This window comes from Acinonyx jubatus, chromosome D3 (genome assembly GCF_027475565.1).
Source record: "Acinonyx jubatus isolate Ajub_Pintada_27869175 chromosome D3, VMU_Ajub_asm_v1.0, whole genome shotgun sequence".
Classification (NCBI taxonomy): Eukaryota; Metazoa; Chordata; class Mammalia; order Carnivora; family Felidae; genus Acinonyx; species Acinonyx jubatus.
This window is the reverse complement of record NC_069392.1, coordinates 515512-535001: the sequence shown is the minus strand read 5'-3', so window position 1 is coordinate 535001 and position 19490 is coordinate 515512. Positions and strand designations below refer to the sequence as shown.

The following is a 19490-nucleotide window of genomic DNA, read 5'->3' as shown; positions in this document are numbered from 1 at the left end:
CAGCCCAGCTTTCTCCTGGGAGCCCGGGACGCTGTGGAGAGCCCTTGGTGACATCACCAACTGCCAAGTGCGGCATCACCCAAAGCCACGCCATCTCTGGGCCAGAGAGTCACGGGAAGTTCTTTACGAGAATAGATCTTCTCGTTACCTGCAACCTGAGCATTCGAACTGGGGACATTTTAGCCCTCGTGGTCTGACAACCCCTATGCTGGAGGGGTGCCTGAGAGAATGCTGGGCGACCACGCCTGTGGGGAGTCCAAGCAGTAAGGTGTGTGTGTGGGTAGGTGTGTGTGTGTGTGTGTGTGTGTCCGTCCGGGACCCAGACAAACAGGCCGATGGCACACAGAAGCACGGTGTGGATGTGAGCCGCGGGCCGGCTCCTGCCTCTGTAGGCACCTCTCTGCCTGCAGCAGAGCTGCATGGGGGCAGCAGGGCCTGTCCGGCTGTGTGAGGATGAAACCTGGCCTACCTCATCCTCCAGCTCCAGCACCTTCTCCCGGTACTCCTCCAACTCCTGGCTGGTCAGTGAGATGATCTCCTGGAGCTCCTTCTCCAGCATCGTCTTGCTGTGGGCGACGGCCTGCAGCTCTGCCTCCAGAGCCTGGATTCTCTCCTAAGAGCCAGGACAGGAAGGTGGATTTGCTCACGGGTTTCAACGTGGCGTGTGACAGGCGCCCCCCCTCGCTCCCCACAGGAGAGGGACCTACGACCTGTGGCAGGGAAGCTGCACCAGGCAGAACGGAACTACCACCCGGTGCGCTGCACACACTCGCCCTCGTCTCCACACGTGATGTGTGTTTCTTAGCCGTTATACTGAAGGACGGTCTACTGTCCATCTCGTTCCGGCCTCACTATACCGATAATCCACGGTGAGTAACCTGCCGAAGGTCCCGTCTGACAAGTATAAACACAGACGCTGTGCGTGGGGGACGGCAGGCTCCATGTGGCACTTTACGGCCTGCCCCCGACACGTGTAAGTCCCAAAATTAAAAATCAGGCAGCGAAAGGTTTTCAACTTAAAGGAAAGTTGCAACTTAATACATTTCCCCCTCCCATTTTAGAAAGTAAACAGGTAAAAGCAGCATGTGATATTCTCGGTTTGGTAAGAAAACAGCGTGCTGTGACACAGTGTCTTCCCGCTCAAATTCTTCCGTGGGGAGGAGACCGTAACAAACTTCATTTAAGAAGAAACAATCCCTAAACAGATGTTGGATAGGAACAAACAGAGGCACGTCAACTAGTCAGGTAAAACTTCACACTGGCCGAAGCTGGCAGGGTGTGCGACACCCAAGACCGCGTCGGACTCACAGACATGGGGGACGCTCAGGGAACTCTGACAGCCTGCATCACAGGAATAAAAATGCCCCCCAAGGGGCGCCTACGTGGCTCAGTCGGTTAGGCGTCCGACTTCAGCTCAGGTCGTGATCTCACACTCTGTGAGTTTGAGCCCCGCGTCGGGCTCTGTGCTGACAGCTCGGAGCCTGGAGCCTGTTTCGGATTCTGCATCTCCCTCTCTCTCTGCCCCTCCCCGACTTGTGCTCTGTCTCTCTCTCTTAAAAATAAAATGTAAAAAAAACACAACAAATTGGAGCCCCTGGGTGGCTCAGTCGGTTGGGCAGCCGACTTCGGCTCAGGTCATGATCTCGCGGTCCATGAGTTCGAGCCCCGCATCAGGCTCTGTGCTGGCAGCTCAGAGCCTGGAGCCTGTTTCAGATTCTGTGTCTCCCTCTCTCTGACCCTCCCCTGTTCATGCTCTGTCTCTCCCTGTCTTAAAAATAAATACAACATTAAAAAAAAAAATTTTTTTTTTAATTAGAAAAAAATGCCCCGCAAGCCCAGAGCCCCTGCCCTGCTGGCCCCATCCTCTGTCCTCCTCCAGGACAACCTCCATCCATTTACCCTAAAAAACCATCCGGAGCAAAAGGTTTTTGCCTTCCTTCCAGCAGGAAGAGCAGGCAGGTGCCCCTCCCCAGGGTCCCTCTTCTCCTGTCAGCAGAGCCACTCACAGCCGCCCGCAACCCAGACACCAGGGGCCGCCCCCTCGCTAGCCCCTGGCCTGCGCCGTCGACACACGGGCTCTCCCTCCCAAGGGAGCAACGTGCTTCAGTGGCCCCTCCTTCTGGCTGTTCCGCAACCTTCGTCTGGACCTGTCATCTCTCAGCTACTGCAGGACTCCACGCGGTCTCCCTGTTACAGCCTCGCCTGACCCCAGCTGTCCTCGACCACCGCCTGTCAATGCCCACCACAGAAGAGTGAGATCTCACCCTGCCCGAGTCGCCGGTCAGCCCTCCATCCCATGCCAGTCCCAGCTCAGAGCCAACGCCTGCCCACCTGCACACACCCACACCCCGGCAGCAGGACCCCTGCCCGACCCACTGCACCCCTTAGATGCACAGCACAGATCTTCCTGCACACCCTGCACAGGAACATTCCCCTGCAGAGATGCACCCCCATCTACTCTAATGCCTCCTGTTTATTCAAGACCAGTTCAAATATTACACCCTTCAAGAAGCTTCTCTGGACTCTCCAAATACTCCCCGACCCCCCTACACTGGCACTCAGGCTGCTCACAGCACTTTACCCGCCCAGGAAATTCCTCCACAGACGCTGAAGGGGTGCGGGAAAGGACAGGGGTGGGGAGACCGAGGGCCCGCACTGAGGGAGCAGGCAACGGCGTGCTCCTCGAAGGTCCGCCGGGGGCTGATCTGTGCAGTCACGCTGCTGGCATGCGACACTTCACAGAAATGCCGCCTACACGCTAGCTCCGCCCCGTCTCTCCAGACTCTTTCTCAAGGTGTTCCAAGCAAACGTTTGTTAAGACATCAAGTCCCCAGAACCGAGTGCACGACCGGCTGAGTGGCGGGAGCGGACGGGTTACCCACGTGCAGAGTGAGGTCGCTGCCGCCGCCAGCGCCCTGGGCTCTCAGCTGGCTCAGCTCCGCCTCTGCCGACTCCTTGGCCGCGAGGGCCTCCTGCAGGCGGCGGCTCAGGATGCCCACAGCGCTCTCATAAGCCTTGTGCTTGGTCTTCATCTCCTTCTGGGCGCTGCTCAGGTCTGAGCCCAGCCGCTTCATCCTCTGCTTCTGTTCCGTGATGGCCCTAGGGCGTGACGGGCGCACAGAGAAGGCAATCTGAACTCACTTCCCACGAGTCCTCCGAAGGACAGGCTCTCGCATCCCCCCCCCCCCCCCAGCCCCGCCCCAGCCCCGCCCTAGCTGGCTGCTGCACCTGCCAGGCCTGATCCTGTAGCGGGGGCCTGTGTTGGCTGCCCCCACAGAGACCAGCACAGCGCTCAGGTCTGCCCTGATCCCCTCCTGGAGGGGGTGCTCTTGTGAGGGCAGAGAACACTTCTGTCCTCCCAAACAAACTCTTCTCAAATAGCAGTAAACATCTTAACCTGCTTACAAGCAACCTCCAAGGGACGAAGGCAGAGCAGGGCAGGACACGGGATATGCCGCAGGGTTACAGGCCCCTGAAGGCTACCCGGCGTGCGTATACACGGCAAGAGGGATACACGCAAACATTGGCCCTGCCTGGGGACCCGGCAGGGGGAAAGGCGTTGCCACACGCCGCTGGCATGTAATAGACACACAAGGGGAGTGCATGTTAACCGCGAAACTATGCAGCCAAGGAACTGTGCTGCGATCTGCTCTCCAGCGGTAACTTTGGAATCTGACTTCCTTGGCTGCCTGTGAGTAGGCCCCAGCAGAGCTCAAAGCTGCTCACGCCCACCCCTCCCGCCCGTACATGCCTCAAAGTCCACTCACTTGGTGGCTTCTTGCTGGAGCTCCTCAATTTGCTTCTTGAGCACCTCGTTGGCCTCTGTAAGAGCTACCATCTGCTCTTTATCAAACTGTAAAGACTTCAGAAGAAGAGAGGAAAAGACGAAGTGAGGAGACCAAACCTTCCCTGGGCGGCCTGACTCCCGGGACCAGCCTCCTTGAGGGCAAATGGTGCCGTTTCAGGGCCACCCTCAAGGACAAGGGCCCTGAAGAGGACCCTGACAGACAGGGTTTGCCCTTCGTATAAACGACTGCTTTAGAAAGGTCCAGGGTGCTGAAGGGAGTGCCTGGGAAGGACCGAAGGCTGGGGTGGAACCCTCTGGGATGCAGCCCTCACCCACGGTCCCCAAGGACCACTGCTGCCCGAGCCCCCCAGGCTCCTCTAGGCCCCCCAGCACCCACAGGACTGAACTACAGACGGATGATGGCCTCCAGCCTCACGCTGCCTCCCACCTCACTGGCTGCCCTTTCTCATTTCTTTCTGTGCGGTGAGAACCGCCTCCCAGGACAGGCTGGGTCCCCCACAGCCCCGAGCACCTCAAGGAACACGTGACCTGGGTGCTGCAGGTGTTACCCCCCAGGTCCCCGGCTCCTGGTGGCTCCTCTCGTGCCCCCTTCTCCCATCTGCACCTCCCAGGCCCAGCCTGCAGCCTCACCCAGTCTGCCCACCTGGGTCCCACCTGGCCATCCAGTGGGACCTGGGAGACATCCCACAGGATGGAGCCCTTGGTCTCCCCCGGCTGTTCTGTCACCCTCTCATCTCAGGAAACACTCATCTGCAGGACAGGAGTCTGGACTGGGGTCCTTTTGCCTCCACACTCACCTCCCGTGGACCACAGGGCCCCTCACATGTCACCAGCCCCCTCCCCCGAAAGCCTAGAGCTCACAGAGCTGCTGTGGCGTCACCAGCCAGCCCAGCGCCTCCTCCCACGTCGTGTCCCCCACACAGGGCTCCCGGCTTCCTGCCCGCCTCAGACTCTCCCTCGGCTCTCCCAATGCCAGTTCCCAGAGGCCGGGCCTCGCCCGTCCCTTCTTCTGTCCATCTATCCCTCCAGGACAGGGGCTCCAGGAGGGACTGGTTCCAGGCTGTCCTGCCCTCTACCCGGACACAACACACCCCTGGGCACATCTGGCTGAATTTCCGGACCTGTAAGTGTGTCTCCATCTCGTCGCGCTCCCTCTGCACCGCCTGCAGATGCCCCTCGAGGTCGGCCATCTGCTGACGGACTTGGGACACTTCCTTCTGCAGGCGCACATGCTCCACATCCACGGACTTCTTCTCCCCTTGAACTTTAATTAACTCTTGCCTCAGCTCCTTCAGCTCTGAGTCCAGCCTCTTCTTCGTGGCCTTGAGCTCACCAATGAGCTGGTCCTTGGAGGTGGCATCCCGCCGGTAGGCCTCCACCATCACCTGCCCGAGGAGACAGAAGCTGCAGCCGGGACAAGGCAGGGTCTTGGGGCTCACGCGGCTTCAACCAAAGTGCTCACCACTCGTCCACAGCATAACGCCTCTTGGACCACAGAGAACACATCCCACCAAGTCCAGGACACCATCAACTGAGGCACAGCATCGTGTCACGCGCCTAAACACATCTGGGTGATGTGCACGGCAGGGTCGCCTGGCGGCTTCACCTTCCTCGGGCCCCAGGCTCCTGACGGGCCGTCCCCCCACCTGCATCTCGGCACAACATCCAGCACCACTTCTAACTGTCCCTCAGGTCGCCCTTCCCCAAACCTTTGGTGTCGGCCACACTTCACACTCATCCTCCGACAGCCTCCATCAGCTTTGTGGACACAGAACGTGCGTCCCCACCCTCTGCGCCAACCAGGGCTCCCTTCGGCGCCACATCAGGGCAGAACTTTCTCACAGACACGTTAACAGAAGAGTCTGTCTGTGCTGCAGCAAAGCACACGGCCTCTGACGTGACGGCAGAGTGGGATCGTGTCACAGATGCCGACCCCACTCTGAAGCCACATCCCGACCTGAGACATTAAAATACAAGAGGTGAGGCTGTCGCTTGGAATCAGCGTCTTTAAACAGCATGGCAGGGGCCTAGGTGTGGCCTTCTTCTTGACCGGTCTTGTTCTACGCAAGTGATTGAACCACACGGGACCTTTCTCCACACTTACTGCACACGAAGAAAACCGACAACACGTTTTTACCTTTTGTTGAAGAAACTGCTCCTTGACTTTCTGCGTCTGCTTTCTCAGAGTGTCAGCTTCCTGCTGCAGGTGCCCCACCTACAAAGGACACGCGTGCCCACACGTTACATTGTGGGAGCTCCGTCCCCCGCGCTGGCTTGACTCTGGGTCCGTGTGTCAGGACACCCACCTCCACGGCTGGAGAGACAGCCTCCCGGGGGACGGGGAGGCCAGCCACCAACCCACCTCCCACCTCCCTGTTTTCAGGACAGTGTCTCTGTCCACAGGGTTGCCACCAGAGACCCCACAACAATACAAGCAAAGCTCAAATGGGACGCGGAGCGCCTCCGGGGTCCGCTGGCATCCCTCTTACCGAGCCAACAGTAAAACCACATTCAGACCCACCCAGAAGGTCCCTGACAAGTGAGCGGCCCAGGGTAGTGTTCGCAGGGGAAACACGGGCTCCTTTCACTCTACTTCCCAGAGGAAAACCTCCACTAGTTTCCTCGCGCCGGATGCTCGGGGGTGGTGGTCTGAAGGCAAACCGTTCCCAGACACTAACTATTGCTTTACACCCCACAGTCCTCCTGTTCCGCGTGCGAACGTCTGCCTGGGTCGGGTCACGTGACAACGTCACGCTGTCAGCACAATGGCCCCCAAAGCGGCGAGCCGGCTCGTGTCCACACACGCCCCTCTGTCTCCCGCCCTCGCCCACTGACACACGACCGTCCCACCACGTGTCCAGCAGGCCCCACCGCAGGCATACAGCAGGGAAGATCCAAACGTTCCACATAACTTTTCCCGCGTCTGAGCTCTACGTCACCTGCAAACAGACGCTGGGGTTTCTTGGGAGCTTACTGTCCACACCCCACACGTGACTCGCTTTCCCAGCCCCGGGCATCTACGTTGCCCGTAGTCAACGGGATGGGAAGCACGTGACCTGCAGGCGTGGGTCCCTCCCTGGCAAGCGCTCTTCCGCGTTTCCACAACCAGGCGATCAAAGACGGGACGGGACAACTGCCCTGGTTCTCACACGTGTGGCCTCCGCTCCTAACGAAACGACAGCGAGCGCAGTACCTGGCTGGACTTGACGGCCAACTCCTGTCTCAGCTGCTCCAGAACCTGCGACGTCTCCTCGGCGCCCTCTGCCAGGCGCTGCGCTCCCCTGTCCAGCCCCTCCCCGCCGCTCCGGGCCGCCTGCAGGGCCACCTCCAAGACAATCTTCTCGTTCTGCAGGGAGCGGATCGTGTCGTCCCTGGAGGCGGCCTCCTCCTGCAGCTCCTCCAGCCGGGCCTGCAGCTCGTCGTAGCGCACCTGCACGTCACCCAGGGCGCGCTCCCGGGCCTGCAGCGCCTCCTGCGCACAGGTGAGCTGCTTCAGCAGGTCGAGGTGCTCCTGCCGCAGGGCCTCAAGCTGCTGGTCTCGCTGCTGCAGCGTCAGCTTCACCTGGAAGACAGGAACCAGGGTCAGTGTCCTGCCCCGGAATGAGAACGCCACCCGGCCCCCTCCCCCTGCTGCCCAGCGCACGGACACCAAGTGCTGGTACGTGCGGGGGACACCCGGCCGGCACGGCAACGGCGGCCGCTCTGATGTGACATCATAACGAGTCCAAAGGACACACCGCACAGACAGGCACCGCGAGGACGGCCGCACGAGGACGGCCGTGTGTGGCACCGGGGCGTCCCCACGAGGCCACGGAGGGCTTGCCTGCTCCAGCTGCTGCTCGAGGGATGCGGCCGTGGCCGCCACCTTCTGCAGCTGCTCCTTCTCGCCCTCGAACTCCTCCAGCCTCCGCTGCAGATCCTCCTCCACCATCGTCTTGGCCTCTTGAATCTGCGCAAAGGCAGCCTCCTGGTCCAACATGTCGGCCTGAGCACAGGAAACCGTGCTGTTTAAAGAGCAGGAAGACCCGCCACCCTGGGGAGAGGCCCTTGTCTGTCACCATCACGTCCCCAACCCGCAGGCAGAGGAGCCTGGGGCCAGAGGGGCCAAAGGCTGGTGACCTCCGGCCGTCCAGTCCACTCTGCTGACCCTTGGGACCGGCTGAGGGAGAAGCCAGCAGGCAACCCAGGTTTAAGAAATGGGACGAACCGGGGTGCCCGGCTGACTCTTGACCCCAGGGTTGTGCGTTTGAGCCCTGGGTTGGGTGTTGAGATGACTTAAAGCTTAAAAAAAAAAAAAAAAGAAATAGGATAAAGGGCTGAACGACACCCCCATGGCTGCCTCCGCCGTGAAGACAGGCTGCAAGGTGTCCCTGCTTTGGGGATGTGCCACTGGCAACACTGTCACTGAGCTGGTAAAACCAGACCGAGGCTGGGGGACAAGTACGGATGGAGTTCTTTACAATTTGCTTACGCAGATAAGATCCAACACCTACGTGTGTTTCCCGAGGAAAAATGTCAGCTTCTAACTTAAATGTTTCCAGGTCTTTGGCACCAGGCCCCTGCCATGACGCGATTCTCTTCTGTCACCCGCCTCACCCGTGAGGACACGGGGGCACGCGCGGAGAAGCAGGAGAGGGGCGAGCGCCAGTCACGGGACGCTGACTTTCCACATCCTCAGCACAGAAGTGCCAGGCCACACGCTGCCCAGACCTTGTGCACCTTCCTTCCTTCTTCCCAACAAGCCTACTGAGCAGGTGTCACCGTCCTCATCTCATAAATCAAGGGAACAAGGCTCAGAGAGGATAAGAAATGGTACAGGGTCTCACAGCTAAGGAGAACAGGTCAGAGCTACTGCCCCCACTGCCCTGGAAACAGTCTGCAGGTCCAACTGGCCACATCCTAAGTCGCTCGTGTGCTTGCTGGGGGGCCAACAGAAACACAAGCTGAGTGCTCAGAGACAGGAAATGCTTACCACTGCGAGGCTGTCAGAGACACGGCATCTCAGAGACACACACACTATCCTCCTCCTGCCCACCTGCTAGCCAGCACCTTCCCAACTGCGGGGCCAAGTGCAGGGCTCCAGGCCCACACAGTTAGTGGAAGATAAGTCACTGCCGGCAACTCAGATCAGACAGACGGATGAGTTTCCAGTGATGTGAGGAACAGAACTGCCAAACCCTGAATCACTGTCACTTGTGTATTAGTGTTTACGCACACACATCTGTAAGTTTTCTCAACCTTGACGAGTGCCGCAGCATGCAAAGAGCAAGCCCCAGAGCTGCCTGGCCCTCACCTCGATGCCCTGGAGCTGGATGGCAATGCGCTCCTTCTCCTTGATGGATCTGTGCTGGGTTTCCGTCAGCTGGTGGGACAGGGACACGTTCTCAAGTTTCAGGTGCTCCAGGAGGCCTGCCTGGGTCATCTGTCCAACCTTCAGAGAAAAATTCCACAAGGTAGAAAGTGGCTAGATTCCAGACACAAGCACAGCCCGGCCCACCCCAGAGGCCATGAAAGTGAGGGTCCTATCCAGTGACAACTGCAGGGGAAACTGTTCCCCAGGACCCTGCTACACAGGGCTCACTGCCCACCCTCCTGTCACCCATCCTGACACTGGGGCTGTCTGTGTGTGCCGAAGAGGGGCAGGCTGGCAGCCCGGAGGCCAGTGGTCAATACCCCCAAGGCTACATACGCACTTTGTAGCAAAACCTACACAGAAGTTCCTGCTGAAGGTATTATCTGAGGACCCTCAAGGTGAGGGCTCTCACCTGGATGGCAGGGACAGCAGCGGCTGGAATTTGCCCCAAAAATGACCTGTCCAACTATGACCGGCCACATCTCACGCCTTGGCCTCTCAGTGCCTAACTGTCCGAGATACTCGCCAGGCTGACCCTGGCCATTCCCAAGAAGCAATCCAGCCTGGGGTCAGACCCTGGCTGTCACAGACTATTAGACCTCCTTTGACCCACCACCTCTTACAGAGAAGGTGCCCAGCTTTACAGCACAGTGTGCCAGCCCCAAGAGGGGGCTCGGTAAAGAGAAGCCAGGGGACACGGCTCTGTGACTGGACCTTCGAGCACGTTACTTCCAGATACAAGGTGAACACTCGTTGACACTGTGAGATGCCACATGTGACAAGTTGTGAATTTTGGGGTCTCAATGGAAGCTACTCAGAACGGGAGAAGGTACCATTTGCTGGGACTGTGTTTTGTTTTGTTTTGTAAGTTTCCTTATTTCAAGGCATCCCTACACCACACGTGGGGCTCAACACATAACTCCAAAATCAACAGTCACATGCACTTCCAGCCGAGCTGGTCGGGTGCCCCTGCTGGGACTTGTGTTTTAAGGCAACGACAGAATAAAAGCCACTCTGCTCTGTGCTGCCTCCTGAATGTGCCTGGCAATACTTCTGTGTTACCAGGGAAAGAGGGAGAAAACGTCCTCACCTAATCAGGAAGGCGGATCCCGGAATCTGGAGGGGCCTGAGAAAGTCAGGTACAGCTGACTCTCCTCCCCAGAGCCCCTCCTCCACTCTGCCCTCCAACTTCATTTCTGACTCGGGGCAAGACACACAAATGTAGCTTCCTTAACTGTTTCGTGTCTCATGTAAAGGCACCATCACTGCAAGCTTGCGTTAACGTGCATGGTGATTTATTTCCAAGTATGTTGGAAGTAGAACAAATATGTACCTGCGGGGTCCTTTAGCTTGAAACATACGTAACAAATTTAAGAACATTTCAATTTCATATATTTGTAGACCATAGATTTTTTTTTTAATGTTTATTCATTTTTGAAGGAGAGAGACAAAGTGTGGGGGTGGGGGGGGCGGGCAGAGAGAGAGGGAGACACAGAATCCAAAGCAGGCTCCAGGCTCTGAGCTGTCAGCACAAAGCCCAACATGGGGCTCGAACCCACAAACCACGAGATCATGACCTAAGCCGAAGTCGGACGTTCAAATGACTGAGCCACCCAGGTGGCCCCCCGTAGATTTTTTTAAGTTTATTTACTCATTTTGAGAAGGAGAGAGAGTGTGCAAGTTGGGGAGGGGCAGACAGAAAGAGAGAGAGAGAGAGAGAGAGAGAGAGAGAATGCGAAGCAGGCTCTGCATGGTCAGGTCAGCGTGGAGCCTGATGCAGGGCTCAAACTCAAAGACCATGACATCTTGACCAGAGCTCAAGTTGTACACTCAACCACTGAGCCACCCAGGTGCCCCTAGATTTTGTTTTTTATGTTTATTTATTTGTTTTGAGATAGCGAAGCAGGGGAGGGACAGAGAGAGAGGAAGACACAGAATCCAAAGCAGGCTCCAGGCTCCGAGCTGTCAGCACAGAGCCTGACACGGGGCTCGAACCCACGGACCGTGAGATCATGACCTGAGCCAAAGTCGGATGCTCAACCAACTGAACCACCCCAGCGCCCCTAGATTTTATTTTTTAAAAGAGCATTTAGTGGAGTTGGTATTTTATATCTTCTACCTGAAAATTAAAGTTTTAGTCTATAATATTTCATCCCAACAAAGAAAACCAAAGGGAGAGAGAGCAAAACCCATGTCTGCATTCAAGAAGAAGACAGAGGCTGACCAAAGCACCACTCAGCACCCTCCTAATCAACCTAATTAGTCCAAGGCCCCAAGACTTGGAGCAAAGTGCCTTTCAGCCACTTGCCTGTCATCCTGACCGCCTCTGGAGCGCGATGAGCCCAGAGAAAGGGGCCTTGAGGGAAAGTGCAGAGACCAGCATTCCTCTGCAGCCTGGACAGACACCTGCCCTCCCCGCCCCCCAGAATCCGAGGCTGACACGCCTGCACCCCAACAAAATGGAGGGCAGTGGGAGAGCTCATGCTGCAAAGACCTGGTGGTCAAGGAGCTGGAGCAGAGACCAGCTCCAACCAGGAAGGGGATGCACACTGTGCCCCTTGTGTGTCAGAAACCACGTCCCAGGAGGGCAGCGACCAGGGCCCAGAGCTGGTGCCAGAGTCTCCAGACCCGGGCAGACGTGGGTCTGAGAGCTGGGTTCAAACCACTACAGGCGCCGCCCAGGGGGGGCTCGTCACAGAACGGAAAGTGATGCAGCAGAAGCTGTAAGACCCCTTGTGTCAGAAGGTCACGGACAGCGGCTGCTCCGCAGGCTGGAGAAGAAGCTAAATGAGCGGCGAGCAGACTTTCCCTAAAGGCAATCGTGAGACCTGAAAACAGAAGGACTTAATTTAGGGAAAAGGCCAGGGTCCCACACGAGACACGTCCGGGGCCGTACCTGGATGTGGGCCATCTCGCCCTGCAGTCGGACCCGGGCCTCCTGCGCCAGGGCGAGCTGCTGCTGGTACCACTGCCGCACGTGCTGCAGAGACGCGATCTCGGCCTGGGACGCCTTCAACTTGCTGCTCAGCGTGGTCCGCTCCAGCTGCACCTGCTGTAGCTGGCTCTGCAGGCCCGTCATCTGCTGTCGCAGGTCGTGCACTGAAGGCAAGCACAGCAACTCAGGGCACCCACTCCTCAGGAGCCTGCAGCTCCGCACCGACGCCCCACGCAGACTCGGTGTCTCCCCACGGACGCCCCACACGGTGTCCGTCTCTCCACACGGACGCCCCACGCAGACTCAGTGTCTCTGCAGAGGTCACACTGCAGTTGTGGATGCCGAACCGTGGCTCCCAGAGAAATACAGGAGTGAACAGATCAGTATACAACCTTGTCTCGTGAGCTTGTGTACAAAGGCATTTTACTTAATCTGTACTTTTGGCCCATCAATACTGAACTCACAGCCAACGGCACCGTAATTCATGCCCGAAGGAAGCTCACCAAACACACGGAACTTCCTCCGTGAGACACGTCACAGACGTCTCACACTTAAGAGCACAAGATAGTGCTTGGACTTCGCTTTAAATACAAAACCTCCCTACAAAGCACAAAGACGCAGAGGCTCTGACACTAGACCGGACAAGGGCACCCGCTCACACAGGAGAGCGGAGCACCATCTCATCCCCTCAGCGGGAAGCGTGAATGTCAAGCGGCACCAGCCGTGCTCAGAGCTGCACCTGCCTGCGAGGGACTGTCCTGCTTCAGGGTTACCGACAAATCTGAGTGTGCCCGTGAACACATAACTACAGACCTGTGGGTACCGAGGGCCAACTGCGTGCCCGCAAAGCCACTGTGGGCGCCCAGGCGGCACCTGGTATCGTGCTAATTGCACCAAAACCCGGTTCACTGACGTGGTCAACTCTTGCCACTGATGAGGGCAGAGTGGGAGGAAAGGGGGCAGGAAGTCACGGATGACCTAAATCACAGTGCAAACCAAAGTGGCCAAATACTAAGAAAAACACCTACCATTCTAAAGACAGTTCCCAAAAATTAAAAAACAAACAGAAAACCATCTCAGTTTAAGAGGATCCACGACCTCTTATCTGAAATTCTTGGGGCCTGATGTGTTTCAGAGTTCAGATTGCCAGCACCTCAGAAAGGCGACCCCAGCGAGAACCACAGGAGACACGCCATCAGCTCCACGAGGGCGTCCACACCGCACTGCGGCCCTGTGTGAGTGCGGTCAGTGCTGCTGCCCGACGGGCTTTGGTCATCAGGCCCCGCAACCCAGACTTAACAATTATCTTGGTGCTCAGAACTTCCCGGATTTTGTAATTTTCTTAAGGGACTGCGTATCGGGAAATGCCCGAAGACTGAAAACAGTCTACGGCGTGTTTCTCAGCCGAGCAGTTTCTTCTTTCTGGTGCCAGAAAAGTCTCTGTCACAGCAGTCTGTCACTCTTTGTTTTCTGTCATCACACCTGAAGCCCCGTCTCACGGCCTTGTGGCCCTCCAGAGCAGCCCCCCAAGCCACCCCTCTGTTCTGCGAGAGGAACCCCGTCTGCCTGGCCCGCACCAGAGGCTGTGCGGTCTGGGCCAACCGTGGCTCTCCGCTGCCCCCTGCCCTGCCCCTCCTCCTCCCGTCAGCCAGCACGGAGGTGCTGCGAGCACGCGGGCGGTGCTGGGCGCCCAGCGGGGTGTGCAGCACACGCCCCGGGATGAGAAGACGGCGCGAGGACAGGGCTACAACAGGTTCTCTGTGCACAGCCTGCCGCCACGTCCCTCCGACACCAGCGTCCCACTTGTCTCTCCCTCCAGAGGGGACTCCCACAGGGATCCACCACCGCCAAAAGCTGCACTTAAAGTAGGAAATACAAAGGTTTACTCATCAACAGTGTCGGTTTTCAATCTTTTAAGCACAACCTGCCATTCTGAGGAAAAAGCGAGCAGCGCCAGCCCCCGCACGACAGGCTTTGAAGGCAGAGCAAGGTAGTAACGTTACTACCAACTAGCAAGGGTCTGGAGTTCGTTTCCAAGACCTGAGTCCACTCCGCCCCCCACCTGCCGCGCTCACCTGTGTTGTCCTTGCTGAGGATGCTCCTCTGCATCTCTTCCACCTTGGCCACGAGTCGCTGGTACTGCTCCTCGGCCAGCTGCAGGTCGCTGTTGGACGATGCCAGGCTGGCGTTCTTGGCTTCCAGCATGTTCTGCAGGTCAGTCATTGCTCGCTCCAGGTCCCAGCAAGACTGCTTCAAGGTGTCCACCTCCGAACTGAGCGAGTCCTGCTTCTGCTGGCTGCTGTGGCTCTGCTCCACCTGCGCCTGCAGCCTCGTGCTCAGGGCGGCCAGCTGCGCCTGGAGCTCCGCCTTCTCTTTAAGTGCCTGGACAGACCCCCAACCGGAAAGCGACTCTCAGACGAGCCACTGCCGCCCGAGCCACTGCCGCCCGTGCGTTAAGAGCGCCACCGAGAGGAGCCAGGGAGACTCAGAGGGAAGCACTGTGTCTCCCGGGCTCGCAGCTGCTCTCGCACCAACCGCTCTCCCGGGAGGAGGCAGGTCCTCCACACAGGCCCGAGGGGCAGGAGAGGAGGGGTGACCAGAGCCGCTCACGCTCTGCGCAGCAGTGCCCGGGCTGTGCGAGCACCCGCTCACCCATGAGGACGTTGGAAAACACATTTGTTCAAAAAAGAAACGAGTGCAGCACTGCGCACACGCACACACCCCAAGAAAGAACACCAGGCGTGCTGAGGGAGCCCCACAACAAGTGCCGTCAGATTCAGGTCTGGGACCATGCCTCCCGGGAAAGGCCCCCTGCTACTGCGCACAAGGGGCTCTGAGGGGCTCCAGCCGGAGCCGCTGGGCACGGGGCAGCCCGAGGCCCGGCCCGGCACTGGGTGGCGGCACCGCAGGGACACGGTCGGTAGGACCAAGGGGGAGTGAGTGGGAGGTGGGGCCTCCACGAGCAGAGGCCTTCGGGCAGCAGAGAACGTCTGAGAGACGGAGGGAAGGCACGTGCCCTGTCTGCCATCAGCATCTCCCGCCCACCCAAAAATCCATCTGTGAGGCGTGTGGACGGGAATCCCAAAGCGCAAAGACGGGCAGACAGATGCACATCAACACGCGTGAGGGGAAAACCAACATGAGGAAGACGAACATCAAATTCAGCAAACGGGACGACAAATACCCCAAAAATCCAGTTAGGTGAGCAAACACAATGAGATTTTGCAATAATAACAACTTGGATTTTAACAGGGAGGCCAGAAAGGATCACACCCGCCACAATCCACACAACTCAAGAGCCAGTCAGTATCCTAGGAGGAAAAGAAGGTAAAGTAAAATAAACACAAGCAAAGGTTCCTACATCACTCGTGGGCCGGAGGTGCAAATGAAGCAGAAATGCGCTGGATGAGGTTCTACAGGGACAGTGACAACCATGAGCCACCACAATTCACCTTGAAATCGCAGCAACCACCGCCAGGTTTACGTGCACAGAGGGGTCGGTCTGCGTCCCTGGACCACGCCATTCAACAAACCAACCAGGCTCGAGAGGAAGCTACTCCCGCCACGAGCCGCTGCCCCACACCCTGTGCTGGGACGCGCTCCTGAAGGACACCCATGCTGCCGCGACACTGCCTCTGTGCCCGTGTGTCCCCTGCTCCCCACACCAAATGGACACAGCTGAATTCAACTCAACAGATTTACCCCACTTGCCAAGGAAAACTGAAAATTAAGGGGCAGAAATGGTTTCCAGGAGTAGACTGAACAGATACAGCAAAGCTCACATCAGAAAAGGCAGAACCCGCAGCAGAAAGTGTTAAAGGGGCAAAGATGACACTTTTACCAGTGTCTTTTACGGTGAGACCTGCCAACGGGACCGTCGGGCCCGCATCCCAGAGTCAGGACCGACATACAGGGAGACACCGAGCCACGCAGGCGGACAAAGGGTGAGGACACAGAGGACTGAGCACCCAGCCCGCAGGCCGCGCACATGCACCCCGAAGCCGTGGCGCCTTCCCGGCCTCCAGCGTCCGTTACCTGACTGGCCTCTAAAGACAACGCCTCCAGCTGACCCTCGAGTCTCATCTTGTCTTTCAGGGCCTGCAGCACTGCGTCGTGGGTCTCCGCAGCGGAGCTTTCCAGGGACACGCTGGGGGACAAAGGCACAGAGCATCAGGCGCCAGCTCTCCTCACGCATCCAGAGTCTCTGGGCTCCCCACACCGCCGCTCCAGTCCCCGCCACATTATTAAGACAGTTAGAAGGTTTCAGTGGACCACTAACACTCTTACAAACGCTCCCAAGAAACCCTCCGGGGAGCTGGTCAGCCCAGGGAAGTATCCGTGCAGCTTTAGACATGAGTCTACATAAATACTGGGAACAGCATCCCTTAACACTGGACGCGGATCCTGACCTGCTCCCACGTCTTACAGAATGACAGAGTTGTGTAGACAGAAACGTTACACACTCAGGACGTGACGAGGAGAAACCCAGCGCCGCCGGTCGGCTCTGGCGGTGGAGGGAGCACCCACCTGCTGCAGATGCTGTCTGTCCGGCTGCGCGTCTCCCCATTGACCTCCCGTCCCTGGTCCTGGTGCTCGGCCGCCGCAGCCTGGAGGACATCCGTGATGGAGGGGAACTGGCCCAGGGCAGCGGCGGCGATCTCCTGGCCGTTGACCACGTAGGAAGCGTCGCGAGTGCCCACGGGGTCCACCAGAAGCCCGCGCGTCCCACGGGTAGACACGCTGCTGAGGGAGGAACTATCGCTCTCGTTCCCGTCAGCCTCGGACGTGTTGTCGCCCGTCAGGGACGCGTTCTCCAGGTGGTCCTCGGCCTCAGGACACGGGCTGACCTCGGACACTACTGATGTCACGCTGCTCCGGCTCTGCTTCAGGGCGCCCCCGGCAGCGTCTGCGGCCGGAGCGCTCCCACCACAGCTCCCGGCACTGGAGTCTTCAGTTTTGTAATCGGCCAGAGATCGGATTTTGCTTGGTTTGGAACTTCTTTTCCCCTTGGGATGCGCCAGGAGCCCCAGGCTGCCCACCTTCGGCCCTCGGGGGACACTGGTGCGCAGGAAGGAGTACTCCTTTGTCAGAGCCACCGGGCTGGCACGGGGCAGGGCCTCCGGGTTCAGCATGAGCTCCGGGTCGAGCGTGCTGGACAGTCGTGCTCTGGCCGCAGGCTGACTGCACTGGGGAGGAAACCAAAGTACAGAAATCACGTCTACGAGTGACAGCAGCGTTCAAACCTCGCGGCCCGAAAGGCTGCACCGGCCACCCTCCCTGCGCCAGCCCTGGGCACACGCCCCGCACGACCAGGACCGTGCAGCATCCCCACCTATCCGGCAGGCAGGGCCTTACAAAGCTGTCCCGTCAGCCCTGCGCACGCACTCTTCTCGACAGGCTCAACCACGTCCAGATCCAAAGCGGCCCTGCTGGGTCACAGCCACCTGAGATGTACGATCACTCAGGGGCTAAGGAGCCGCGCTTCCAGTTATGCACACCTGCTCGCGCCGGACTGCTTGAGATTCCAAACCGTTGCCATTTTATGTAATTCTTAGATATTTTATCATGCTGTTGCCATAAATATTCTCTTTTCCCACTAATTTTATAACTAGCCATATTAGGCTAACTATTGATTTTTTATACTTGTATTTTAAACTGACGATTTTCTGAACCCTCATTATTTTAATAATTTAAAATACATTTTAAGGTTTATTTTATTTTTGAGAGGGGGGATAAGGGGGGGGAGAGAGAGAGAGAGAGAGAGGGAGAGAGAAAGCACGCACGCACAAGCAGGGGAGAGGCAGAGAGAGAGATGGGGGGGACAGAGGATCCGAAGGGGGCTTCACGCTGTCAGCACAGATCCCGACACGGGGCTCGAACTCACCAACTGTGAGATCATGACCTGAGCCGAAGTCAGATGCTCAACCTACTGAGCCACGCAGGTGCCCTTATTTTATAATATTTTATTATATTATAATTTTTTTCACTTGATTCTCTAGAGTTTTCCAAGGCATTATCAATACCTGCAAATAACATTTCTCCTCTTTTTCAGTATTTATATCTCTTATTTCTTTTTCTTACATTATTACATCAGCTAGAACTTCCCTAACGGCTTTAAATGAGACAATGGATGACAGAAGATAGTGTTCCTTGATGCTATTTCAAAATGACTTTCTCTTAGAGACATAGCCAATCCTAGGTTTACTCTACAAAGTCAGTGCTATCCCAACAGGGCAGGGGGTCAAGGAGGAGAAAGGGAACCATCTCAAAATGATCCTGGGATGTGACAAGAAGAATACCAACTAGTGAGCAAAAATAGCTAAAAAAAGACGGGGCGCCTGGCGGCTCAGTCGGTTAAGCATACAACCTCAGCTCAGGTCTTAATCTCACAGCTCATGGGCTCGAGCCCGTGTCGGGCTCTGTGCTGGCAACGTGGAGCCTGCTTGGGATTCTCTCTCACTTCTCTCTCTCTCTACCCCTCCCCCACCCATGCTTTCTCACTCTCTCAAAAATAAACTTTAAAAAAAAAAAAGAAAAATGAACAAAGACTGACACAGACACGCAAACAACTAACACGTAAAAGGTGCTCCCCGACAGGAGGTACTGTTGTTTTCACCTGTCGGAAGACAAAAGCTCAGTGTTTGTTGTTTTAACGTTGCCAAGGATGGCCAACACTCGCAGTCTCATCCCTGTTAACGGGGGTTTAAACCAGTCCAGCCTATCCAGGGCACACTGAATATCCAACTAACAAATACATAAAGCCTTTTCCCAATAATGTGAAAGTCAACGATTTGCCCACAAGAATATACCAAGATGCAAAATGTTCACTGCGGCATTGTTTGCAATTTCAAAAATGTAGCAACAACCGGAATGCTGACCACGAGCTTGGTTAAGGAAATGCGGGTAGACTACTGCATAGGGTGAGGCGGTCCCCACTCTGCACTCAGGACACAGGGAGGAAGGCAGCATGGAGAACTTCTCATCATCTATGCCATGTGAGGATGACGTCTGAACTACGTTCCTCACGTAAACGAAATATTCCTAAAGAAATACCCTGTTTCTCCTTCAGGAGTTTTTGTTCACTTGTTTTGCCTATTTTGACTTTTCACAAACACCTTTTCAGCAGCTACTGAGATGATCCTAGGCCCCTTCACGTGGACCTACCCCCATAACCCATGATGAGGTCTGGCAGATTCTCCCAGTCTGAACCAACCTCAAAACACCTCTCCTGCAGTCATGGATACGCAGACAGGTGGTGCTAACTGGTCGTGAGCACGTCACACGCCGCACACACGAGCCTCTGCACTCACACAGGCAGCCGCGGACCCCAGTGCAGCCAGACATTCAGCTCCAAGCTTCAGTGACAGCCATGCGGCGCCAGGCCGTGGGGACTG

The 19490-nt window shown here is 57.1% G+C and overlaps 1 protein-coding gene across 4 annotated transcripts in view; it reads right to left on the bottom strand.

The window, feature by feature from the left end:
• GOLGA3 (golgin A3) overlaps nucleotides 1–19490 on the bottom strand; it is a 45453-nt gene that overhangs the window by 11852 nt on the left and 14111 nt on the right. For all 4 annotated transcript variants that reach the window (XM_053206470.1, XM_053206468.1, XM_053206471.1 and 1 more), the window contains exons 5-15: nucleotides 16624–17282; nucleotides 16132–16243; nucleotides 14172–14478; nucleotides 12058–12260; nucleotides 9102–9239; nucleotides 7002–7793; nucleotides 5946–6023; nucleotides 4930–5193; nucleotides 3768–3862; nucleotides 2883–3099; nucleotides 470–613 (exon numbers count right to left, since the gene is read on the bottom strand). In XM_053206470.1, the coding sequence (XP_053062445.1) occupies nucleotides 470–613; nucleotides 2883–3099; nucleotides 3768–3862; nucleotides 4930–5193; nucleotides 5946–6023; nucleotides 7002–7793; nucleotides 9102–9239; nucleotides 12058–12260; nucleotides 14172–14478; nucleotides 16132–16243; nucleotides 16624–17282 (3009 nt within the window). The remainder of the gene's footprint in view (nucleotides 1–469; nucleotides 614–2882; nucleotides 3100–3767; nucleotides 3863–4929; nucleotides 5194–5945; nucleotides 6024–7001; nucleotides 7794–9101; nucleotides 9240–12057; nucleotides 12261–14171; nucleotides 14479–16131; nucleotides 16244–16623; nucleotides 17283–19490) is intronic.